General features: G+C 41.9%; 1 protein-coding gene across 1 annotated transcript in view; it reads right to left on the bottom strand.

The window, feature by feature from the left end:
* TOP1 (DNA topoisomerase I) overlaps positions 1 to 15750 on the bottom strand; it is an 81894-nt gene extending 66144 nt beyond the window's left edge. Inside the window, exons 1-2 of the mRNA XM_016187509.2 lie at positions 15471 to 15750; positions 15100 to 15124 (exon numbers count right to left, since the gene is read on the bottom strand). Of these exons, the coding sequence (XP_016042995.1) occupies positions 15100 to 15124; positions 15471 to 15503 (58 nt within the window). The 5' untranslated portion in view covers positions 15504 to 15750. The remainder of the gene's footprint in view (positions 1 to 15099; positions 15125 to 15470) is intronic.
* Between the last annotated feature and the right edge of the window lie 11976 nt (positions 15751 to 27726).

Genomic DNA, 27726 nt, shown 5'->3' with positions numbered 1-27726 from the left:
AGACTAAGGCAAGTAAGTATAAACCTATGGGACTACATCAAATTAAAAAGCTTCTTCACAGCAAAAGAAACCACTACCCAAATCAAGAGACCCCTCACAGAATGGGAGAAGATCTTTACATGCCATACATCAGATAAGAGTTTAATAACCAACATATATAAAGAGCTTACCAGACTCAACAACAAGACAACAAATAACCCCATCCAAAAATGGGGGGAGGAATTGGACAGAATATTCACCACAGAAGAGATCCAAAAGGCAGAGAAACACATGAAAAAATGCTCCAAGTCTCTGATTGTCAGAGAAATGCAAATCAAGACAACAATGAGATATCACTTCACTCCTGTGAGAATGTCACACATCAGAAAAGGTAACAGCAGCAAATGCTGGAGAGGGTGTGGGGTCAAAGGAACCCTCCTGCACTGCTGGTGGGAATGTCAATTGGTCCAACCTCTGTGGAGAACAGTCTGGAGAACTCTCAGAAGGCTAGAAATGGACCTACCCTATGAACCTGCAATTCCCCTCCTGGGGATATATCCTAAGGAACCCAACACATCCATCCAAAAAGATCTGTGTACACATATGTTCTTGGCAGCACAATTTGTAATAGCCAAAACCTGGAAGCAACCCAGGTGTCCAACAACAGATGAGTGGCTGAGCAAGTTGTGGTATATATACACAATGGAATACTACTCAGCTGTAAAAAATGGTGACTTCACCGTTTTCAGCCGATCTTGGATGGACCTTGAAAAAATCATGTTGAGTGAAATAAGTCAGAAACAGAAGGATGAATACGGGATGATCTCACTCTCAGGCCGAAGTTGAAAAACAAGATTAGAAAAGAAAACACAAGTCGAACCTGAAATGGAATTGGAGTATTACACCAAAGTAAAAGACTCTGGGGTGGGTGGGTGGGTGGGGAGAATACAGGTCCATGAAAAATGATGAATGAAATAGTGGGGGTTGTATTGCTAAATGGGAATCTGGGGAATGTTATGCATGTAAAAAAAAAAAAAAGAAGTAGAAACGCAAAGCAGAAATTGACTGAGTTTGGAGTATGGCACCAAAGTAAGAAAGCAGAAGTATACTAGAGTTTGCAGTGAGTACCTCCCTAATACTTCCTCTCCACTTTTCCAAGCTTTGGGTCCATGATTGCTCAACAATTTGTTTGGCTTTGTATGTTAACTCTCTTTTCAGTCACCAGGTTCCAGGTGTCATCAGGATGCCGGCCAGACTTCCCTGGATTGAAGACACCACCAATGTGTCCTGGAGCTCAGCTTCCCCAGAGACCCATCCTACTAGGGAAAGAGAGAGGCAGACTGGGAATATGGACCGACCAGTCAACGCCCATGTTCAGCGAGGAAGCAATTACAGAAGCCAGACCTTCTACCTTCTGCAACCCTCAATGACCCTGGGTCCATGCTCCCAGAGGGATAGAGAATGGGAAAGCTATCGGGGGAGGGGGTGGGATATGGAGATTGGGCAGTGGGAATTGTGTGGAGTTGTACCCCTCCTACCCTATGGTTTTGTTAATTAATCCTTTCTTAAATTAAAAAAAAAAATGTAAAAAAAAAAAAAAGAAAAAAAAATCTTGGGGAATGTAGGAGGAACTTTTTATGTGTCTTTTTTGCTCAATTAGAATCTGTTTCCGCACAGAGAAAAGCAGCATGTTTCTAGAAACAGGCAATTTTCCATCATTCTGAAATTAGTGTGGTGCTAACAACAATAAATGCTTATAAAGTTCTATTACTTTTGGATCACACTGTATTTAAAGGAAGAGGACATTACTTTTAAAGGAAAAAGGTATTAATTATAAGCTTTCACCAGTTGAATTTGCAGGAGTCTACTAGACACCTACTTTGGACTACTGAGAAAGTGGACTTCTCAGAAAACTGTACCTTGGATCTGGAAATGAAGATTAACAAGACAGCAGTTACAAAGACTAGTCAACTTGTGTTCCTCTTTCTGTTTCCTTTCCTGATTAACTGGAACCATGAAAAACTAAGAACAGATACTGAAGAGGTATCATCAAGCCTCCCTACTTGCCCAAGAGGATAAATTCTTCATTTCTTTTTTTCTTCTGGGGCTTTACAACTGCAATTCTACTGAGTCCAGTAGACACCCCCTAACCCCCAGCCCCCACTTTTCTTTCCCCCTTCTTCCAAATACTGAGTAAGTGTAGTTCATAAAGCTTCCCCTTTGCATGGTGTTCCCATGTTGTGGCCAGGGCCTTGAATCCACATCTTTGCGCAGGGTAAAATGTCTACTCTATCAGGAAAGCTATCCCCTGACTCACATTTCTAAGGTCAAATAGCATGCCCCAACATAAGATAAAATCTTATTGACATTGCATCCACTGTAAGAATTAGGCACAGTAGGTTTTAATATTAAAAATGTACCACTTTTCTCTTATTCAGATAACTGGTGGTACCACTATGTAACCCTGCACTTTCTCCTTCAGTTTAAGAGCTTTAGTTGTACTGTCCACTATCAAGATGCCTCAAGGATTACGTTTATAAAAATTGTTTTTATAAATTCGCTTCATAGCACTTCTCAGTACTTATTCTAATCTTTAAGGCTTTAGTAATTCTTTGAATTGATGAAGATGGTGAGTCCACACCTTTTAAGAATCTTAGTTCAAGAATTTAAACTACTTTAATAAAATACCTGAATTATTTCTATTGTTGACATTGATCTTCAACACAGTATGTGAACATTTTTAATCACTCTGACAAATCTACCTGTTCTGGGAAACTTGAAAAGTACTTCTCTAAAAATACTTTTAGAGAATACAAGTGTCTGGGCAAGGAAGACAGCACATTGCAGAGAGACTCTAATGCCTGAGGCTCCAAAGCCCCAGGTTCAATTCCCCACAACATTAGCCAAAGCTGGACAGTGCTCTGGTAGTAAAAAGGAAAGAAAGAAAATGAATACAAGTGTCTGATACCAAAAGACAAGAAATGGATGGAATTTAACACTTAAATGTGCTTCTGGTCCAGGTGAAAAGATTTTAAGAGGCTTGTAAGTATTCTTTAAGAATAATTTTTGTAGCAGGGGTTTCTGGGAATGTAAGACCAGGTTTCCAATTTCATTAAAAAAAAAAAAAGTGCAGCCTATCTTGGGGTAAATGGAAGTGTCAGTCTCATGAACAGTGAAGCATTAACTACCAGAAAGTACCTTTCAGCCCCATTCACCTTGATATGATAGGTTCCTTTGTACTGGAGTGAAAAATATGGAGTCACAGTAGAGGAAGTTGAATATACAGGCCTAGAATAGACTGACTTTGGAAAGCTATCAAGGGAGGGGATGGGATATGGAGAATTCTGGTGGTGGGAATTGTGTGGAGTTGTACCCCTCTTATCCGATGGTTTTTTTCAGTGTTTCCTTTTTATAAATAAAAATTAAAAAATAAATAAATAACTTAAAGAAAACAGACTGACTTCAAAAGGTTTGTTCTGAGAGAATATGGGCTTGTCTTGTTCATTTGTGTTCTATCATTACTGGCGGTTGCTTTCTGTATATCTGAATGAATAAATATAACAATTAAATTTCTTTTCATTGGGAGTTGGGCAGTAGAGTCGGATTAAGCACATGTGGCGCTAAGCACAAGGACCTGCATATGGATCCCGGTTCAAGCCCCCGGCTCCCCACCTGCAGGGGAATCACTTCACAGGTGGTGAAGCAGGTCCGCAGATATCTCTCCCCTTCTCTATCTTCTCCTCCTCTCTCCATTTCTCTGTCCTAACAACAATGACATAACATCAATATAACAACAATAAAAAAAAAAAAACCAAGGGCAACAAAAGGGAAAGTAAATAAATATAAAAAAATTATTTTCATTTACAGTTAAGCATTTTCTGTTTCCCAAGTACATTTTTACTACACCACCCTAAGTGCAAAGGGAAAAGTTACTACACTATAACTTATGAAAAATAAAGTTGTTTGCACATAGCAGTATTTGTGTTTGCCACTAAGTACTGGGGACTAAAGTGTCACTAAGTTGTTAAGACACCCCAAGTATCCCTGAGCCAGCCTCAGATTCATAGCAGTATATGTAAGGCTGTCTAGTAATCCCCATCCTCTTAAGCTGAATCTCACAATACTAAAGCTTAGAGCTATCCATTTGTATAAAAGATTAATGACTCACTGTACTAAAAACAATGGGACATTGTTTTGTTTTGTTCAATCAAATTTAAAAATCGGCATGGTGAGGAGACAGCAGATGCACACAGGACTTGGATGCTGAGGTTTAATCCCCAACACTAGCAGTCAGAATTCAGCAGCACTGAGGTAAAACAAAACAACCTGGCAAGGTGGTAGCACAGCGAGTTAAGTGCACATGGCACGAAGTGCAAGTACCATCATAAGGGTCCCGGTTTGAGCCCCCAGCTCACCACTTGCAGGGGGGTCGCTTCACAAGCAGTGAAGCAGGTCTGCAGGTGTCTTTCTCTCCCCCTCTGTGCTATTCGAAAAAAACAACCTGGCAAGGAACTTCATAAAAAAAAAATGTCCTAAGCTTCACATTTTCTAAAGCACTCTTCACATGCTATTTAATTCTTAATTTTGGGAGGTCAATTATTCAAACTAATTTACAAATGAACTAGTAATCGAGATTAACCTGTACAAAGGCCTAGCCACTGAGTAGAAGTTCAAACATTTCAATCCCCTTGACTTAAAAATCCATTACACGTTACAATGCTCAAGGACCTGGGTTCGAGCTCCTGGTCCCCACCTGCAGAGGGAAAGCTTTGCAAGTGGTGAAGCAGGACTGCAGGTGTCTCTCTTTCTCCCTCTCTATCCAATAAATAAAGATTAAAAAAAAAAAAAGGGACCGGGTGGTGGTGCACCTGGTTGAGTGCACGTTACAAAAATCTATGCCTACTATATGTCTGATTTTTGAGACTGAGAGAGGTAGGAACCCTCACCACCTCAAGACTTCACTTTCTGATCAGAGAAAACTGACAAGATGGGAAAAGGCCCAAAGTTGTAAGACTTAAACCCAATCTTATTTTGTATACTTTACATACTTAGGGTAATATAACCAAGCAGTATTAATTTTCACTTTCCCTGGTTTATTAATTTTTTAAAAATTTTTATTTATTGCCTCCAGGGATACTGCTGAGGCTCAATGCCCACACTACAAATCCACTGCTCCTGGCAGCCATTGTTTTAAAATTTTATTTTATTGGATAGGAGAGAAACTGAGAGGGTAGGGTGTGGTAGAGAGAAAGGGAGAAAGATAATACACCTGCAGACCCGATTCACCACTTGTAAAGCATCCCCCCTTGCAGGTGGGGAGTGGGGGCTTGACCTAGGTCCTTGTGTGGGCCTTGCTCATAGTACTATGTATGCTTAACCAAGCATACCACCCTGCCCCCTTTAATGTTTTATGTATTTATTTTCTGTTAAGAGAGAAATTGAGGGAAGGGGGAGACAGAAGGAGAGAGACACACACATACCTGAAGCACTACTTCACCATTTGTGAACCTTTTTTCCCTGCAGGTGGGGACAGGGACTTGAACCAGGAGCCTTGCTGACTGTAACACATGTGCACTCAATTCAGTACACCACTGCCTGGGCCCCTCTTACCCAGATTTTTCTCATCTAGTTTAAGAACCATGTCTCTGCCATGTCTATCTTTTAGAAAACTATAAAACTAGACCCTATTCTGGAATTTCTATCCTACAAATTTATTTTCTCTGGCCTACCTTTAATCAGTTACTAATTTTAAAGTCTGTTTCTGTTGAGCAGCTTCTCAGACAATCCTTTTGATCAACAGCATCCCTATTTAGATACACTTGGTTTAATCTACTGGATATCACTGAAGACATCCCCTAACTTACTGATTTCCTTTAAGACGCACTACCATAACAACAAATCCAAGACAGTATCTCAGCAGAATTTTTAAGCCATACTGAAATTTCTAACTTAATAAATATTATGGATTTTCACAAATACTTATCGCACATACAACTGTTAACATGGAGCCTGCTTTAAATTCTCATACTTTATGTTTTATTATTTTAGATATTCTTGTTCCAAGGGTAGCTATTACACAGAAATATGTCAGTTGCTTAATGTAATAATCTAAATAAAAACCTCTAGGGGACTGGGAGGTGGCGTACCTGGTTAAATGCATGTAGTAGTAAGTGCAAGGATCCACTCAAGGATCTGGGTTTGAATTCTCGGCTCCCCACCTGCAGCGGATTGCTTTACAAGTGGTGAGGTAGGTCTGCAGGTGTCTTATCTTTCTTTTACCTTATTGGTCCTCCAGCCTCAACCTGTCTTATCAAATAAAAAGAAAAAAAAATAGCTCACCATGTAGGATACTGCCTTTCCATGTATGCAGCCTAAGTTCAAGTCAAAGTGTCAGTCAGGGCACTACAGAAGTGCCAGCTCTTCCTCTCTGTCTGAATGAAAAAGTCAGCTTGGGAGTAGTGAAACTGCACATGTACAAGGCCCCAGCTCCACCAAAAAAGTTTTAGGAATAAATGAAAGGTAGTCTTTGAAATCTGGCAAGGCATACTGAATTTTGTGACTTAAAAGACAAAAAAAAGGAGGGTTGGGCGGTAGCACAGCAGGTTAAGCGCACACAGCACGCAGCGCAAGGACCAACAAAAGGATTCTGGTTCCATCTCCCCACCTGCAGGTGTCTATCTTTCTCTCCCCCCCTCTGTCTTCCCCTGCTCTCTCCATTTCTCTCTGTCCTATCCAACAACAATGACACCAATGGCAAGAATAATAATAACCACAACAATGATAAAACAACATGGGCAACAAAAAGGGAAAAGAAAAAAAAAGCCTCCAGGAACAGTGGACCTGGGAGGCAAAAAAAAAAAAAAAAAAAAGACAAAGTGCTAATGGGTGGCAGCGTGGTGCTCTGGTGTCTCTCCCCCTCTCTCAACACAAAAAATAAAATTTGTGCCAGGGAGTGTTCTTATATTTGTAAGAGGCCCTAGATTCAATCCCTTGACCCTACATTAAAAAAAAATAATAATGAGCTTAACACTTCATTTATTATATGTTCCTGAATAATCATCTTCTTTTTTTTAGTAATTAACTATAATACAGTAGGGGTCTGGGAATCTTTAATAGAAAATCCACAGTTCTATTAAGGGCAGAGAAATTAGTTACATCGATTTCCTTCAGTAGCCAGTGAGGTGGCTCATCGGGTAGAGTAGGTCTTCCATATGGGAGTAGAGGCTCAAGCCTCAGCACTTTATAGCCCAACACCAAAAGCACCTCTTAAGACACAATTTCCAGGAGCAAGGGCTTTTTTTTTTTTTTTTTTAATATTTATTTATTTATTTCCATTTTGTTGCCCTTGTTTTTATTGTTGTTGTAGTTATTACTGTTGTTATTGATGTCATTGTTGTCAAAATTAGTTCCCATCTCATTTTCCCTTGTTACTAAAGAAAAGTGCAGATATCTGCCCACAAAAATAAATAAATATACACATAAATAATGGGTCTGGATTGGGAGGGGGGAGGGAGAGAGGTGTCACCAGGTAGGGTGCCTATATTACCATGCCCACGAACCAGGGCTAAGCCATGGCACCACACACAAAGTCCTATGGCAGTAGAAGCTTGGGTACTGTGATCTCTATGAAGAAAAAAAGAGTCCTGGATGTGAATTCGCACATTCAAAAAAAAACCAGTTCCACCAAAAAAAAAAAAAAAAAAAAAAAAACCAAGTCTAACATGTAGGGTATATAGGGTTTAGCTCTCAGGAGTTGGGTAAAGAACTCATAAATATGTGTCCTGAAACCTACTAGGTAAGTATCCTGCCCAACCAGTAATGTGCTTACAAAGTTTATAAACTTAGGCATTCATGTCTGGCTGCAAGATTAAAATCTGGAACTGGGGGGAAGGGGGGGGGAGAACCACCCATTAAGGACATTTTAACAATCTTGAAGACCCAGATACATTTTACCATGCATGAAGACCCCAGCCACTACATGGAAGCACCATCAAGCTGGGAGCAATGGAATCATTGAGGCATGGAAACCTCAGTGAAAAACCTTGGTGTCAGAAAAATATTACCTTTAAAGCTATTTCATTCCAAGTTTTTTCTGATCTACTGAAGCCAAAGCTACCTCCCCTAGCCCTTTTTACCTTTATCTCCCTCTACTACATCAAGATTTATACTGTGAACACTGAACACACATTGCATGTACTTAGACAAGGCGAGTGTTGGCAAAATGCTAACTAGTCCATACTGATTGGCCTCTACTTCAGATTTCCTACTTTAGCTACTGGTCTATTAAGAATCACAGGGATAGAAAGGTGCTTCCCTAACGTCAGATTTGCCAAGTGTCAAATAGGGAAGAGAAGACTCACTCCAACAATTACTACTCAACCCCACCAAACTGAAGGAAGATTCAGCGCTATGGTCTCTGCCTTCCAACCAACCAACCCATGTACCTACCTACCTACCATCTATCTACATATCCCCCTACCTACCTACCTATATGTCTATCTACCTACATCTGAAAGTCAGCTGTGAACAGTGAAGCCCAGTGACAACAATAACAATAGCCAGAAAGAGTCCTATAAACATTGCAGCTTTCAGTCATTAATGATTCCAAATCCAGTTTCCTTAAGAAGTCAAATTCTCAACTGTTAGCCCAAGTTAATAGTTCCAAAAAGCAATCACAGGACATAAAAAAGTCACTCAACTAACTCTTCCACCCCTGAATGCTATAAGCTAATTATTTTACTGTTCTTTGAAGATGTTTATCTTGTTTATCTCAAGATCCAATTCAAATACACATTTCAAGACTTTCCACAGGTTATGGCCTTGGAGGTAGTGTATTGATCAAAGCTTCAGACTTATAAGCATGGATTCCCAAGCTTGATTCTTGGTATTGCATGGTTCTCTCTCCCACCTCTCTCTCATTAATACAAAATTTTAATAAGAATCTCCAATCTGATTCAAAAGTAAATATGATTAATTATACTTTAGCACATTTTCCTCTTTTTAATCTTTAGACAGAGAAATTGAGGGAAGGGGGTGATAGGCAGGTGTAGAGAGAGAGAGGCGTGCAGAGACACAGCAACCTGCAGCATTGTTTCACTGCTTATGAAGCTTTCCCCCCTGCAGAAGACTGGGGGGGGGGGGGTTGAACCTGGGTCCCTGTGCACTATAAATGTGTGTGCTCAACCAGGTGCATCACCACCCAGTCCCCCCATTTTAACACAATTTTCCAAGTGAATCTAGAACTTGAGTTCAACATAGCATCACATGGAAAGGATTTACTCCCTCACAGACACACTTCACACTTAAACTAAGGCAAAAGTTGGTAAAGACATGTACAATTTCAGTATAATATAAAGACTCCCGAAGTGAAACACTGCCAAAAAATACAACAGAATAATTTTCCATCCTATTAGCAACAGATAACTGTTACTGTAATTAACATAAAACACAATACCTTCTCTAACATATTTACAGACTCTAAAGATAGACATTTGGCACTCTCTTCACAGGCTAAAAACAAAGGCCCAATAGCTTAACTCTGGAATATAATCCTTAAAATATGCTAAGAATCGGTGGCATTTGTATAAGTGAATACCGACTAAGACCTAGAACAAATATTTTTCAAGCATTCCAATGTCATCACCATTTTTAATACTGATATTATAAATTAAATTTAATCCTCTAAAAAAATACTGGCTAGATGAGATCTGAAGACTCTGCTGTTTCTATTTTCCATTTTATCTACTAGTCAAAGAACAGGAGTTAGCAACAGCAAATTATTAACCTAGTTTCCATGTTTAAAGCCATTAAATATTCCTGATTGCTCTAATAATCCCTGCATTTTTCTCATTTTGTCAGAAGCATTAAATATAAAGTTTACATAACTCAAGAGGTGGAGTACTGGGTAGTGCTGGGCTCTCAAGTATGAACTCCTCAGCTTGATCCCTGACACCACATGTGCCAGTGTGATGCTCTGGTTCTCTCATCAACCCTCTGCCTCTCTTTCAATCAATAAAAAAGTCTTTAAAAAGCTTTAAAAAAGTAATCTAAAAAGCACTGACATACTGACAGTAATGTTTCATGTAAATGCAATATAGACTTTACTTCTAAAAATTTGCCTAAGAAGTCTGGCTACAGTGGAAGAAAGAACACTATAGCCTGATGCAAATGTTTCCTAATTGAGTTGGAAGATGTGCCAGATTTTAACAGAAGGTAAGTTTTCTTTTTTTTCTTTCTCTTTTTTTTAAATACTTATTTATATTTATTCCCTTTTGTTGCCCTGGTTGTTTTATCACTGTAGTTATTATTGTTGTTGTTCTTGATGTCATCGTTGTTGGATAGGACAGAGAAATGGAGAGAGGAGGGGAAGACAGAGAGAGGGAGAGAAAGACAGACACCTGCAGAACTGCTTCACCACCTGTGAAGCGACTCCCCTGCAGGTGGGGAGACCGGGCTTGAACCGGGATCCTGCACTTTGCACCACATGAGCTTAACCCACTGTGCTAAAACTCAACTCCCAGAAGCTAAGTTTTAAAAACAATCTGCAGTTTTAAAAATGTGATGGGAAATTTCAGACACCCACATTATCTTATCAATTGTTCCATTCCTCACCCCGATGGTAGCCAGCAGTACAGAAGTACATCAATATAACAATTCATACTTAACACCCTATCAAATTGCATCTATTAAGCTAACCAGAATTCATTCAAGAGTAGGTTAAACTATGACCACTTCTTATTTCTTTGGAATACTCACTGACGGAATCAAACACTCCACTTTCTTTATACTAGAGAAGGGGTGGGGAGGGACCTAAAACTCCAGAGTCCCTGCAATAGCTCAGTTTTTCCCAACTTGATGCCACCCGTTATCAACTCTACAGATAGCTGGGTAATCCCTACAGCACTATAGTATTTAACTCAGCCCCTACAGTTAGTGCTACCAACACTTTTCACCAAGTAGAAGATCAATCATAATGGTTTCTACTACAGAGCAGTGCTGCAGGTATTCCCCCTCCACATACACACACCTTCTTTCTGTCTCTGTCAGAAGAAAAAAAAAAAAAAGAGTTGTCATATAGGCACCAAGCTCCATGACAAAAATAAAAAAGAAAGAAAAGGAAAAAGGTGTCTGGGGAAGCAGAAGACAGTTCACTGGGAAGAAGGTACACTGTCATGCACGAAGACATGGATTGGAGCCCCCAGCCACCACATGGGAGCACCACAAATGGGAAACAGTACAACGGTGGTGCTGTGCTATCTCCTCTTTCCACCACCCACTCTACTTGGGGTTAAAAAAAAAAAAAGTAGGAGTTGGGCGGTAGCAGCGGGTTAAGTGCACGTGGCACAAAGCATAAGGACCAGCATAAGGATCCCAGTTCAAGTCACCAGCTCCCCACCTGCAGGGGAGTCGCTTCACAGGTGGTGAAGCAGATCTGCTGCAGGTGTCTGTCTTTCTCTTCCGTCTTACCCTCCTCTCTCCATTTCTCTCTGTCCTGTCCAACAATGACAACATCAGTAACAACCACAATAATAACTACAACAATAAAACAAGGGCAACAAAAGGGAATAAATATTAATAAAAAAAATTTTAAAGTATGCTGAGGTGAAATTGTGCAGTTGCAAAGTCTAAGAAGAGTTCCAAATAGAGAAAAACAAATGAACAAAAAAAACTCTACCTTTCCCCCCCTTTCTAACTGACTGAACTTTGGTTTCTACTAATATTGGGGTGTGCAGCTTTACTTCTCTGCATGTGTTATGACTTAATGTACTCCCCACCACCAAAATTCCATTGCCATCCCACCACCAGAAAAATTCCTACCTATTCCTCTCCATTTCCTTCAAGCAAGCATTAGTTTCATAGTTGCAAAAGATCTTTTTAGACCTTAGGGGATGAGGGCAGGCAAATGAGAGATGATAGTTTTTTTTTCCTTTCAATTTTTTAATATTTATTTATTAATTTTCCCTTTTGTTGCCCTTTTTATTGTTGTTGTAGTTATTATTGCTGTTGTTATTGATGTCACCATTGTTAGATAAGACAGACAGAAATGGAGAGAGGAGGGTAAGACAGAGGGGGAGAGAAAGACAGACACCTGAAGACCTGCTTTACCACCTGTGAAGCGACTCACCTGCAGGTGGGGAGCTGGGGCTCGAACTGGAACGCCTGTCGTTGTGCTTTGTACCACATGCACTTAACCCTCTGTACTACCTCTGTACCCTCTGTACACTTAACTCTCTGTACTACCGCTCGACTCCTGAGACAGATTATTTTAATATATGAACTTGCACAGTTAATATGTGAGACAGGGTAGGTCCACTTAAACTTTTGCTTAAGCAGACTCCTAATACAAAGATCTATAACATGTCTAAGCATAAATAAACATTGATTTTTATTTTTAAAAACTGACATTCAGATTTATAAAAATCAATGGCTACTTACAAGCATGCTGCTTAATAGCAATTACTACTAATACTGACCTTTCCTTTAGACAATATTTGCAAAATGTATGACTTTGGGGTGGTAGTGAGGCAGTTAAAAGTGCCTTTTTTGTGACCCGTGGTGGTGCACCTAGTTGGGTGCACATATTACAATATTCAAGGATCTGTGTTCAAGTCCCTGGTCCCCACCTGCAGGGAGCAAGCTTCATGAACAGTGAAGCAGTGCTTTAAGTATTCCCTCTCAATTTCTCTGTATCTAACCAAAATAAATACATTTACATTCATGCTTCATATTGGAGAGAAATCACATACGTTGTTCATGGGCACACCAGTAAACATACACACCGAGACCACAATTTCCTCATCCATGAAGCAGATAATTGTACCTAATTTATAAGGATTCCTTCAAGGACTAAATTAAATGACTACAGGATGAGGGTCATGTTTAAAAGTACATATTCACAAATAAATAATGGAAAATGGAAGAGTTCATTATTACTGAATAAATAAAAATCTTAGAATCAATTATGTCCAATTTACTTCAGTTTTCTAAAAATGGCATTAAAGATCAATAACTTCCTCAGTCCACAATCCTTCACATACTCAAAGAGTTTCTGTGTATACTTTATGTGAGAAACAGGAGTTTAACATTCCGAGTTTAACTAGTCTCACTACTAATTATATTATCAAAAAGAGTATACTTTTTTTTCTATGTTACTACATTCCTCTGAAAGGTCAAAGGAACTTCACCTTTACCTGCTACATCCTTTCTCTGCTCCTATATTCGGAAGAAACAGATCTGTGTCCTTTGCAACTTTCTTAACTGCATGGGGCCGTGTCGCCTTTTATAATGCAGATAGGGTAGCTATACATGATTAAGAAATAATCCCAAAAAAGACTCCAACCCTTGACATTCAGCATCTTGCACAACACTCAGCTCAGAAGTCCCATCCTTCAAGAAATTTCCCCACCCCCAGACAAAAAGCAAGTCCTGTAGTCTTCCCAAAAGCATTTTGGGTATACACATGCCCCAGCACCTACCTTATAATTAACCAATTATGTTACCCCAAAAGAATGGATGGAGAACATGAGCACTGATGTGGGTAAGTTCAGCACTAGCAGTAAGTGCAGCATAGTAGGTGCTCAAGAACTACTACTACACTTTAGCCAGCCAGTCTCCTTGCACAGTGTCATCTACAGAATCTGAACATAAGGTTTGCTTTCAATAAAGCAAAGCTGACATCATGAACTGATTACAACATCAGAAAACCTACACATCAGCTTCACCCACGGGAGAGGTTCTGGAAACCCAAATTTGAAGCGAGCAGGATTGTGTACTGTCAAGAGTCAATGGGAATTCCCAGCACACTACCAAGACTACCATCTCCTTCAATGGGAATACTGGAAAACAAGCTAGATAACTTTTTTTATTAGGAAAATCTTCAAAGGTAACTAACTGATGTGGGATGTTCTCAAAAGAATTAAGTCTTGACTTTACTGAAAGAAGGCTCAAAAACAAAGATATGGAGAAAGCAAGATAGCTTGTGATTCCTGAAAGAAAAAAAAAAGCAGCTTCTAAAGAGAATGAACAGGAAGCAGGGGTGGGTGCTGGTCACTCAGTTTCAATAAATAAGACCTTTCCCCCCACTGTCCTAAAGAGAAAGTCAATACACCAGGTCCAGATGAGATGCTTAACAACCCTTCCTCCTGAGTACAGTAACTTACCGTTCAAAAAAAAAAAAAAAAAAACTACCTTAGGAACCTCCACTGCAATGAAAAGCTCTAGTCTCCAACACTTTAGATTTCCATTTTAAGCAATATGCCGAGGTTCAAAATTTACATAGGATGACCCACAAGGAACTTTCAAACTTTTTGAAGGGAGGTACTAACTACTACCACCTCTGCGAAGAAAACAACTTGAGGAAAACAGTCTCCAAACACGAACTCCCCCAAAGGATGCCATTAGTTTAGGGAGCCCCAATCCCCGTCATAAACACCTTACCAAATAAATCAATAAATAAAACAGTTAACTTGTACCAAAGAGAAAAGGAGGGGGAGGCAAAGAGTTACCAGAGGCTTTATCTTTCATTCTGGAAGCAGAAAAGCAAACGAGCAGAAAGGGGATGACCCCCAAATAAAGTTCTCTTGGGGGGAGGGGGGAAGAACGAGAAAGAAAAGAATTAGAAGGGTGAAAAAAAAAAAAAAACAAGTTACAATTCAGCCTCCCACCTTTTTCTCTCCGAAGACGTCTGTGATTTATGGGGCTTTGCTCTGCAGAAAGCTTTCAGGGCAGCTCAAGGAAGGAGCCTCGGGAGGGAGAGACAGAGACACAGGCACAGAAAGGAGAGAGAGAAAAAAGAAAATGGCGCAGAGACTAAGTCCCGACTGTCGACAAGGCGACTTTCCCGGGAGGAATCCGGGCGCCGACAAGCTGTCCCAAGCCCGGCGACCGGCGATGCCGGGTCTCCGTTGCCCCCTCTGGGGAATGCCGTGAATTGGGGGTGCTCGGGCCCCCGGAAAGGGGGTCCAGAGGCGGCCCGATGGGAACAATGGGGCCGGTGAGCGAGGAGCCGGGACTTAGTCTCTGGGACGCCATGTCTGCGCTCTGCGCGCTCGGCCGGGCACCGGGGAGACCGGCGACCGGGGAGACCGGCGACCGGGGGGCCGGGACGGGGGAGACACTCACCATTCAATCGGAAATCCGACTCGATCTGGAGAGGGGAGAGAGAGAGAGAGAGAGAAAAAAAGGAGGAAATATGAAACAACAGGCAGCTGAAGCCCGCGGGCGGCGAGCGCGCGGCGGGGCCCTGGCCCACCCTGCGCCCCCAGCAGGAGCCCCCCCCACCTCGCGGCCCCGGGAACCGCCCCGGGGGGCAGCCACCCCCCCCCCCCCAAAGTGTGCTAACTCGGAGGCTCTGCCCGGGGCCTAGCGAGCCCGGCCGCCCCTCGCCGGGGGATCCGGTCTGTCAAAGCGCCGCCGAGAGGGGCCTGCGGCCGGGGGCGAGGAGGCTGGGGTCGGGGAGCGGACCCGGGAGCCCCTGGGTGGGCCGTACGTACCTGGGAGTCGTTGTGGAGATGGTCCCCGCTCATCTCGGGCTCAGCGGCGAGCGCGGCGGCGGCCGCACACTGCAAAGGGCGCCGGGGAGACGCAGACGGTCGGGACCCACTTGTGTAGGCGGACGGGAGCTCCCAAAAGCTCCGGGGTTGCGGGTAAGCCGCAGCGGCGACGGGCCTGAGAGTCCCGGAAAGGCTGAGACAGCGACAGCTAAGGAGACACTGACGGACCGCCGGAGCGACGAGGAAAGCAGACCCCAGCAGTTTCGTAACAGCCTAAGTTCGCATTTCGGCTCACTGCGCCTGCGCGGCCGCTTTTAAACCAGACGTCGACGACGTCAGAGATTCACGGAAAGAGACCGAGGGTTTCAGTCTCCGCCCCCTCACGCTTCCATAGGCGGATCGAGACTTTGCATCAGAAGCCCCGCCCCCTCCCCTCTTGCGTCGATGTGATTTGCATAGCAGGCCGCCTCCTCCCCGACCGCCCACCCAGAGACTCTTTCCTCTCTTGTAATCCAGATCTGGCTCCTGGACAGTGCGCAGGCGCAGCTTGCACGCCGCTGCCTCCTCCGCACCCAGGCGGGCAGCTTGGCCACGTGGTGGGCCTTTAAAGGCCGCGGCGGGACTGAGCCGGGCCTGGACCAAACTAGCATCATCCGGGTTCTGCATCTTCCCTGAGCTGCAAACAATAATAGCATCTTAGCTACTGGCGCCTCAAAGCTCGCATTATCAGGATCCCTAGAGGCTTCTTGGCACAAGGGTCCCTTCCAGCCTTTGTCCAGGCCTTCCAGCTTGTGGATAAATTCACACACACACTTTACAATTTTTTATTGGATATTTAATAATGATTAACAAGATTGTAGGGGGGGGAGAAAAAAAAAAAAAAGATTGTAAGAGAACAGGGGTACAATTCTATAGTTCCCACCACCAGAGTTCCCTGTCCCATCCCCACCCATTGGAAGTTTCCCTATTCTTTTTTTTTTTTTTAATATTTATTTATTTATTCCATTTTGTTGCCCTTGTTGTTTTTATTGTTGTTGTTATTGATGTCGCTGTTGTTGGATAGGACAGAGAGAAATGGGAAGAGGAGGGGAAGAAAGAGAGGGGGAGAGAAATATACACACCTGCAGACCTGCTTCACCACTTGTGAAGTGACTCCCTGCAGCTGGGGATCCCGGGGCTCGAACCCAGATCCTTATGCGGGTCCTTGCACTTTGCACCACCTGCGCTTAACCCGCTGCGCTACCACCTGACTCCCAGCTTCCCTATTCTTTACTCTTCTGGGAGTATGGGCCAAAATTCTTTATAGAGGCGGAGGGTAGATAGCATAATGGTTATGCAAACAGACTCATGCCTGAGGCTCCACAGTCCCAGGTTCAATCCCCCGCACCACCATAAGCCAGAGCCAGAGCTCTGGTAAAAATAAAAAAAGAAAAAAGAAAGAAAATAAAAATTCTTTATGGGGAGCAGAAGATGGAAAGTCTGGCTTCTGTAACTGATTCTCCACTGGACATGGACGTTGGTAGGTCGTTCCATACCTCCAAGCCTGTCTCTGTCTTTCCCTAGTGAGGTAGGACTCTGGTGAGGTGGGGTTCCAGGACACATTGGTGAGGTAGTCAGCCCAGAAAAGTCAGGAGAGCTGTCATCTTAGCATCTGCAACTTGATGGCTGATAGGTGGCAAGATATAAAGTAGGACAAATGATTAAAAACAAAGAAACAACAACAACAACAACAAAACCCAGGAAACCAAATATAGGAATAGAGCAGATGCAATTAGGGGACTTGTGTGAAAAGAAGCAAGGAAGTCTATTTTAGGTATGTTCCAAAGGGCCCATGACTTTACTACTTTTTACCTGAGCCTGATAGCTAACATGCAGACACACTAAAAGTATTGTCTGAGAAGATGATGTCAGGTTTGAAAATAGAACTAGAAAATTGTATCAGGGTAGTGAGTGGCTCCCAAATATGAAGAAATTATATAAATACCAATAATGGTAAATGCCACTGATCTGTCCTAAGGCCCATATTCATATTTAGCACAGGAGCCTGTATAACCTCTGCATCCCTGTCAGTCTGAGCTCACACTCTGTGATTGCAGCTAGGAACATTCTAGGCTGCACTCATTTCGGGACTGATCTTCCTCGAGTGGCAGAGAAGATTATTTTTTTTATCTTTGGAGAGTGGAGTAGTCCCTACCATTGCTGCTCTACAATGAGGGCAAGGTCCTAGAGAGGCCCACAGGAGGACTTATGATGATGTTCTGGATGGAAGTGACCAGTAATAGTGGAGAGAGGGATCTATTAGAGGCCTAGGCCCATCATATCTTTGTGGGACTCCAAGGATTCCCTGACTCATAATAAAAATACATCTTAATTTTCAACCCACCAAATGTCCAGGTCAGCAACTCAAATTTTTCAGAAGGCCATTAGTTTTGCACATATATATGCATATACATACACACACACACACACACACACACACACACACACCCCTCTCAAATATTTATTAAGCATCTCCCACCAGCCAGGGGTTGTCCCAAAGAAGGGGTTGACACACAGCGCCAGAGGGAATCTCTCCTCTGCTCTCCTTTTCCTTTTTCCTTTCTCCTTTCTTTCTTTCTTTTTTAATTAACCAGAGCACTGCTCAGCTCTGGCTTATGGTGGTTCAGGGGATTGAACCTGGGGCCCTGGAGCCTCAGGCACGAGAGTCTCTTTGCATAACCCTTATGCTATATACCCCTGCTTTCCTCTGCTTTCTTCGTAGCACATTATGGGGCAGAAGGTAGATGATATAGAAAAAGAACTTCTCTTTATGGAGCATCTACTGGGTATTTCTCTCTGAATTCACAGTATCTTCATGAGGCCACATATTTTACTAAAGGTCAACTGTGTCAGAGCTAAGTAACCTATAACTGCCTACCTGACATCTACATATAGGTGCCTTAAAAACTTCGTAAGGGCTAGACTCACAGTTTTCTTCACCCAAATATTATAGTAAAGCTCCATCCTGGACACCTACTCCTTCATTTCACTTTAGAGATTGTATCTCTTCAGCTCATCCACATCTGTCTTGACCACATGCCTGTTGAAGTCTGTGTTATCTCTTGCTTGCTTTATTAAAACACACTTCTGGCAGAGAATTCTTCCTTTCTGGTCCCTCTCACAAACTGCTCTCAAATAATAGTCAAAATGGTATTTCCAAAATGTAAATCTAATCATTAATCCTTCCCACAACATTCACTTCTTATCACTTTTAGCATAAAGTTTAGAATTTGTGGAAAAGCTGCCTGGGCTCTGAATGCCTGCTGGATTAAAATTTGTATTTCAGTTACCATTTCTATTGTTGTTGCTTAGTATTCTAATTAAGCCTCTACTTTATCTTTATCCTTAGTAATATCTATGGAATGATATCTATGAAATCATTTACAAATGAATACAAAAATTATTCACCCATGGATCCTCAAAGTCTTCTGTGGTGTTCTGGCTTCTCTATCTCTCTCTCCCTCTACCTTATGTGAAAATTCTCTCCTGTATAAAATATACAATATTTTATATTTTAAACATATCTATTATTAAAATGCTAATAATTTCACATAAGGCAGAGAGGACAAAGAGACAAGTGTTTTATTCATTACATATGAGAGAGAATTTCACATAAGACAAAGAAACATAAGCTAGAGTATTATTCTGGTACGTGTGATACTATGAATGTAATCAGGAGTATCCGGCTTTATTGGCTGATGTTCTACCAGTTGAGCCTTTTACCCAGCTGTCAAAATAAATCTAAAAAAAGGGAGTTGGACAGTAGCGCAGTGGGTTAAGCACGTGTGGCACAAAGCGCAAGGACCGGCATAAGGATTCCAGTTCCAGACCCTGGCTCCCCACCTGCCGGGGAGTTGCTTCACAGGTGGTGAAGCAGGTCTGTAGGTGTCTCTCCTTCTCTTCCCCTTTCTATCTCCCCCTCCTCTCTCCATTTCTCTCTGTTCTATTTAAAAATGACAACATCAATAACAACAATAATCACCACCACCACAAAAAAAAAAAAAAAAAGGGCAACAAAAGGGAAAATAAATAAATTTTATTTTAAAAAAATTCTGGCTGGGCTGGAGAGACAGCCGAATGGTTGCACAAAAGGCTTTCATTGCCTGAAACACCAAAGGTCCCCGGTTCAATCCTGAGCACCGTCATAAGCCAGAGCAAAAAGAAAAAAAAAAAAAGCTAAGCAGTGTTCTGGTAAAAACAAACAAATATTAATAAGAGTTTGTAATAATAAAGAAGTTTAAAAAAACAATCTGATTGATAAGCCGGGTGATGGCTCACTGGGGAAGCACACACTTTACCTTGTGCGAAGACCTGGTTCAAGTCCTCATTCCCCATATGCCAGGAGGAAACTTCATGAGCAATGAAGCAAGTACTGCAGGTGCCTTTCTGTTACTTTCTGTTTCTCTTCTGCCCCTTTCAATTTCTCTCTGTCCTATCAGATAAAGAAAAAAAAAAAGGGCCACCAGAAGCAGCGGGTTTATCTTGCAGCACCAAGGTCCAGCGATAACCCTGGTGGCAATAAAAATAAATAATAATAGTCTGACCGGGTCAGCAGCAGGTGGCTCACCAAGTAGAGCATATGCAACCATGCCTGAGGACCAAGTTCCAGTCTCAGGACATCACATAGGAATGTCTGCATGAGGGAAGCTTCACTAGTGGCATAGTGGTGTTACAGTGCGTACGTCTTTCCCTGTCCTTTTCCCTCTCCCTTACCCTCTCTTACCTCTCTCTTACCATATATCTGAAGGAAAGAGAAAAATAAAAATGGCAACAAGGTGCAGTGGAATCATTCAGGCACTGAACCCCACTGACAAAAACAAAATTATATATATATATATTTAGAAAAATTATATATTATACATATATTTAGAGAGAAGAAAGATAAATGCCCATATGTGGTATTTAAGACATACCAAGGGCAGTAAGAGTTTATATTAGCTTATCAGTGGACACTAGTGAGGAAGTGAAGAAAGGACCAGGGCACTGTGTCCAACAGGGAAAAGAAATGGCACTTTGGTAGAGGGTGAGGTATGCTGGCACTTATTTTGGGGAGATGTGAAGCTGTGTCCCAACTGTCTTTTTTAATATTTTACTTTATTATTCATTAATTTTTAAATATTTATTCCCTTTTGTTGCCCTTGTTTTATTCTGTAGTTATTATTGTTGTTGTTATTGATGTCGTCGTTGTTGATAGGACAGAGAGAAAGGGGAAGGCAGAGAGGGGGAGAGAAAGACACCTGCAGACCTGCTTCACCATTTGAGAAGCGACTCCCCTGCAGGTGGGGGAGCCTGGGGCTCAAATCGAGATCCTTATGCCAGTCCTTGCGCTTTGTGCCACGTGTGCTTAACCCGCTGTGCTGCCGGCCGACTCCCTATTTTTTTTTAAATATTTATTTTCTCTTTTGTTGCCCTTGTTTTTTATTGTTGCTGTAGTTATTATGGATTTCATCGCTGTTGGATAGGACAGAGAGAAATGGAGAGAGGAGGGGAAAGAGAGGGGGGTAGAGAAATACACTTGCAGACCTGCTTCGCGACCTGTGAAGCGACTCCCCTGCAGGTGGGGAGCTGGGGGCTCAAACCATGATCCTTCTTAACGCTGGTCCTTGCGCTTCGCGCCACGTGAGCTTAACACGCAGCGTTACCGCCCGACTCCTTATTTTATTTTTATAGAGAGGCAGGGAGACAGATGAAAGAGACAACACAACCTGAAGCTCCTTTCAATCCAGTAGGGGCCAGGCACAAATCTGGTTTGCATAGATGGTAAAGAAGTACACTATCGTCCTGGAGCTCCCCTCTTATACTATAACGAAAGAAAGAAAGAAAGAAAGAAAGAAAGAAAGAAAGAAAGAAAGAGAGAGAGAGAGAGAGAGAGAGAGAGAGAGGGAGGGAGGGAGGGAGGGAGGGAGAAAGGAAGGAAGGAAGGAAGAAGGAAAGAAAGAAAGAAAGAAAGAAAGAAAGAAAGAAAGAAAGAAAGAAAGAAGGAAAGAAGTACATTATCGGTGGCCAGGCAGTGGCTCACCTGGTTAAGCACACAAATTACCATGCTGAAGGATCTGCGTTCAAGCCCCTGGTCCCCACCTGCAGGGGGAAAGCTTCACGAGTGGTGAGCAGGTCTACAGGTATCTCTCTGTCTCTCTCCAACTCTATTTCCCCTTTCCCTCACCAATTTCTCTCTGTCTCTATTCAAAATAAATAAAGATTAAAAAATTTTAAAAAGCTGTTTAAAATAATAAGAAGTACACTATTCAAGTGACCTATATTGCCGGCTCATAAAACAACAATTATCCCATAAAAATTAAACAGAAATAGTTGTGGTCTGGGGGAGGGGAATAGAGACTCCATAGAATACAGACGTGCATGTATGTGGCTTTGGGTTTCTTCCCCAGCACTGCACACTCTAGAGTGATGCAGTGATTCTCTCCCCCCCCCTCATAAAAATCAACTAAAAATAATTAGGCTGGGAGGTGGTTTAGTAGCAAAACATGTACATGAGACCCTAAGTTGAATCACATTAACAACAAAAGAAAACAAACAAAATACATCAAGGTATAGCACAGAAAGAGCAGATAAGACAAACGCTGGGAAGGTCAAAGGCAATAAATGAGACTTAAATGGGAAACACCATTTTAAATCAGGATTGCTTGTTCATGGAGCTTCCAAACCCTATAAAAATAACTACTAGATGACAACTGAGATGAGCCTGTTTCTAAAGCACACATTTTAAAAGGTGGATAATTTATAACTATTGTGCTAAAAGAAGGACTTCTTACATTGTTATAATTAAAGTCTTCTCCCACAGGCCTTTGTAGAGACTCTGGTATGTAAATACATACAAAGTTTTGAAAATAGCATACTGTTAATAGAAAATAAAAAAATTTAAAAAGTTTTGAAAGGGGTGGGGCAGTAGCGCAGTGGGTTAAACACACATGATGCAAAGTGCAAGGACCTGCTCAAGGATCCCAGTTTGAGCCCCTGGCTCCCCACCTGTATGTGGGTAGCTTCGAGGGTGGTTAAGCAGGTCTCTCCCCATCTCTGTCTTCCCCTCCTCTCTCCATTTCTCTCTGTCCTATCCAATGACAACAACATCAATAACAACAATAATAATAACCATAACAAAGATTAAAATAAAAATAAAAAGTTTTAAAAAGGGAGAAGTAGCATTCATTTAGTGTTTTCAAAATATATACAAGCTGGACGGGGTAGATAGCATAATGGTTATGCAAACGGACTGTCATGCCTGAGGCTCAATAGTCCCAGGTTCAATTCCCTCCATCACCATAAGCCAGAGCTGAGCAGTGCTTTGGTAAAAAACTAAAATAAAAGTATATATATATATTTAAGATCTTTTCCCCCTTTTCTTCAATATGATGTTGGAGGCCTTGCACATACATAATACCACAACTCCCATAGCTCTAATACTAATACCTAATTTACTTTCGATTTCTAGGTACGTCAAAGTCTCTCTTATCCCTTTAGTGATAATTCTTTTTTTTTAATCTTTTTTTTTTAAGAGAAGTATTAAGAGGTCTTGTCAATTCTTTTTAAATATCTGTTTACTTATTTTCCTTTTTGTTGCCCTTGTTTTTTACTGTTGTTGTAGTTATTATTGTTGTCGTCATTGTTAGATAGGACAGAGAGAAATGGAGAGAGGAGGGGAAGACAGAGACGGGGAGAGAAAGATAGACACCTGGAGACCTGCTTCACCACCTGTGAAGTGACCCAGGGCTCGAACTGGGATCCTTCTGCCAGTCCTTGTGCTTCTCGCCATGTGCACTTACCCCCTTTAGCACTAATTCTGGGCACTCCTCTTAGCATTTTGACTTTGCACAGTCCAACTTCAGCATTGCTCTCTGGCATTTCTTTCTGCCTGTGATGACTTGTCTAAGGGTCCATTGCCCTTAGAGGTTTGAACAGTCTCAGAAAAGAAACTGCTCAATGCCCTAGAAAGTCCCAGGCTGATAAGTCTAGTAACAGGCCCACTTTCACATACTTCTGTTGTCTTCCTGCCACAAGACCTTCTTTTTGTGAGGATATTGATTCATTCAACCAATATTCTCTGAGGAATGAGGGACTAAGGAATCAGAGGCAGGTAGTTTCTATGTTAAGCCCTGGGGATACAGAAACTAAAATGTCCTAATTCTCATTTTTGGAGGAGTTCCTACTCTGATGATTAAGCAAACATATCCCCCAATTGCTGCCATAAGGAGAATAGGGAAGAGGTGGCCGGCCACCAGTTGCTATGGGAACACTATGATGGGGGAGGCACAACCAGTGGTGATGGCGGGGGGCAGTATTAGGAAAAGTTTCCAGATGGCTGCCATTCTTGCTTTTGGTGTCAAGGCTTTGCACTTGTGTGATACCAAACCATTCCCTGTGGAATATATATATATATATATGTATATATATATATATATATATATTTTTTTTTTTTAAATTTCAGATAGATACGGAAGGGAGGGGGAGAGAGAGGTAGAGAGAGGAGAAACACCAAAACACTGCTCCAGCTTTCATGAAGCTTCTCCTAGTGCTGAGTATGGTGTGACCAGGAATTGTTTCAGGCTCCAATCTGAATCTTGGTGTTGCATGTTACACTCTTCTATGTGATGTGCTATATCTCAGCCCCTGGAGGCCATTCTGTTTTCTTACATGTAAGCCCTTTCTTTCTTTCTTTCTTTCTTTTTTTTTTTTTTCTTCCAAGGTTATTGCTGGGACTTGATGTCTGCACCACGAATCTACTGCTCCTGGAGGCTATTTTGTTCCGGTTGTTGCCATTGTTGTTGTATCATTGTTGTGGTTATTATTATTGTTGTTATTGCCGGATAGGACAGAGAGAAATAGAGAGAGGAGGGAAAGACAGAGAGGGGGAGAGAAAGACACCTGCAGACTTGCTTCACTGCTCGTGAAGCTACTCTCCTGCAGGTGGGGAGCCGGGGGGCTCCAACTGGGATCCATAAGCTGGTCCTTGCGCTTCACGCCGTGTGCGCTTAACCTGCTGCGCTACTGCCCGACTCCCCATGTAAACTATTTTTTAGGAGTTTATTTCTTAATGAGGCAGATAGGAGGAGAAAGAGAACCAAACATCACTCTGGTACATGCACTGCCAGGGATCAAACTCGAGACCTCATGCTTTTATCCGTTCTCTCTATCTACTCACTTTATTCACTGTGCCACCTACTAGACTATACCCCGGAGATCATTCTTTTTTTTTTAATTAATTAATTTTTAAATTTCTTTATTGGGGGATTAATAGTTTTCAGTCAACAGTAAATACAACAGTTTATACATGCATAACATTTCCACATAACAATACAACCCTCACTAGGTCCTCCTCTGCCATCAGATTCCAGGAAATGATCCCCGCCCCCCCAGAGTCTTTTACTTTTGTGCAATACACCAACTCCAGTGCCAAGTTCTGCTTAGTGTTTTCCCTTCTGGTCTTGTTTTTTAACTTCTGTCTATGAGTGAGATCATCCCATATTCATCCTTTTGCTTCAGATTTATCTCACTTAGCATGATTTCTTCAAGCTCCATCCAAGATGGGGTAAAGAAGGTGAATTCATGATTTTTAATAGCTAAATAGTATTCCATTGTGTATATATACCACACGTTTCTCAGCCACTCATCTGTTGTTGGACACCTGGGTTGCTTCTAGGTTTTGGCTATTATAAATTGTGCTTCTATGAACATAGGTATACACAAATCATTTTGGATGGGTAGGGGAGAGGAATTGCGGGATCATAAGGTAGATCCACTTCTGCTGGAGGTCATTCTTGAAAGATGAGGAGGAGCTGGTTCATAGAAGAGAAGGGAAGATAGTGCAGGAAGAAGAGCAATGCATACAGGAATGAATTGCTTGGTCAAGGTAGAGCAGAGGGTAAACATGAGGATATACCCAGAGAATGAGACTGGGAAGAAGGAATAGTTGCCCTCAGTGATAGCAGAGCTGTGGCAGAATGAGCTCTGACAAGGTTTTGCTTAAACTGACAATGGGAGGCAGAGTGGGGCCAAAGGACAGACCTGACATTGGGAGACAGGCAGGTTAATTGAGAGGCCCATGGAGAGGGCTGTTGCAAGTATAACAGAAGCATTACAAACTGTGGTTCATCTTTTAGAACTGTGTAGATGCATACTGTGAGATAGCGAGCAGGATATTGGCCTGTGTCCAGTGCACAGCCTAAGGAAAAGTTATGATTACAGTGCTCACTGAATTTGCCTCTCACGGGAGGGGTGGGGGAGAGGGGAATGCTGGGAACTTAGGTCCAGCTGCCTCCATCCAGCTGGAGAACCAGCAGGCAGAGGGAAGTGAGGAGACAGAAATTGTGACTCCAGGAAACACTGGCAAATTCTAGGAGAGAAACATCAAGCTGACTCAGCATGACTCGCCAAGAAAATGAAACATAAGTGACAGCCTTACTCAATAACCAACACTTGGCAGCCTAGTCAAGATTAGGTTTTGAAACTCTACATGCCCTTGTGCTCCCAACAAGCTCCCAGTGCTGTCCCGTCCACCTCCTGGCATCTCCAGCATCTTCTCTACAGAACAGCTTGCTTCCTATGAGCTTATGTGGTGTTTGTTTGTGTGTGTATTTTTGTTTGTTTTTTTCTCCAAAGCACTGCTCAGTTCTGGCTTATGGTGGTGTGGGTGATTGAACCTGGGGCCTTGGAGCCTCAGGCACGAGAGTCTGTTTGCATAATCATTATGCTCTCTCCCTCGCTCATGTTTTGTTTTTAATTTTATTCTTTCCATTTTTTAATTTGTGATTAATAGTGGTTTACAAGCTTGTAAGATTACATCATACCCACCACCAAATCTGTGTCCCCACATCCTCCCACCACCTCTCAAAAATAACCACCATAGTTCTCACAGTCTTAGAAATGATTTGTTGATCACGCAAAAAAAAAGAAAAGAACAATTTGTTTGTATCATTTTTTTTTTTTGGCGATTTTGTGTATATCAGTTCTCCAGTTTTCACATATGAGTAATCTATCCATTAGCTGCCTTTCATCTTTTTACTTATTTTGCTAAGCATGATCACGTCTAGCTTCATTCATTTTGTCCCAAAGGGCATTTAATCTGCTTCTATTCTTTGGCTACTGTGAATAATGCAGCTATGAACATAGGGGTGCACCTGTCCCTTTAAATTGTTTCAGTATCTCTTGGATAAATTCCTAAGAGTGGTATTGCTGGATTATAATGACCTTATGTTTTTAAACATTTTTTAAAAAAATATTTATTTACTTATTTTCCCTTTTGTTGCCCTTGTTTTTTCACTGTTGTCGTTATTATTATTGTTGTTGTTATTGATCTCGTCGTTGTTAGATAGGACAGAAAGAAATGGAGAGAGGAGGGGAAGACAGAGAGGGGGAGAGAACGACACCTGCAGACCTGCTTCACTGCCCGTGAAGCGAGATGCCCCTGCAAATGGGGAGCCGGGGGCTCGAACCGGGATCCTTCCTTCCACCGGTCCTTGCACTTTGCGCCACGTGCACTTAACCCTCGGCACTACCACCCGACTCCCCTGACCTTATGTTTTTTAATTACAATATTTTAGGGACCAGGAAGGTGGTGCCTTAGATTAGGCATTGGGATATCAAGTTAGAGTCAACCCCCAGTATCCAATATACTAGGGTGATGCTCTATAGCCCCCCCTCATTAGCAAATGAATACTTAATAAAAGTAAACTATAATGTTTTATTGTGGGAATGTACTCCTGTGACAACAAAAGCCCTCTAAATCAACATTTCCTTGATACAGAAATTATAATATTTTAATTAAGGTTAGCAGGTACATAGTGTCTACCTGTGAACTTCTGTGTATATTAAATATTCCATAAATTCTAAAAGCAAAATTCACCATTTTTAAAGTTTCTTCTTTTCCTGTTTTTTAAATTAGTGATTTAATAATGATGAACAAGATTGTGGCATAAGAGGGGTACAATTCTATACTGTTCTCACCACCAGAGTTTTGTATCCCATCCCCTCCACTGGAAGTTTCCCTATTCTTTATCTCTCTGAGAATATGGACCGAAGATCTTTATGGGGTACAGAAGGTGGAGGTCTGGCTTCTGTAACTGCTTTTCCTCTGAACATGGGCATTGACAAGTCAACCCATACCCTGGGCCTGTTTCTATCTTTCCATGGTGGGGTAGGGCTCTGGGGAGGTGAGGTTTTAGGACCCATTGGTGAGGTTATTTGTCCAGGGAAGTCAAGTTAGCAT

The sequence above is a fragment of the Erinaceus europaeus genome, chromosome 1, assembly GCF_950295315.1.
Source record: "Erinaceus europaeus chromosome 1, mEriEur2.1, whole genome shotgun sequence".
Taxonomy (NCBI): domain Eukaryota; kingdom Metazoa; phylum Chordata; class Mammalia; order Eulipotyphla; family Erinaceidae; genus Erinaceus; species Erinaceus europaeus.
Note: the sequence above shows the minus strand (reverse complement) of the source record. Positions and strands in the feature narration are given on the sequence as shown.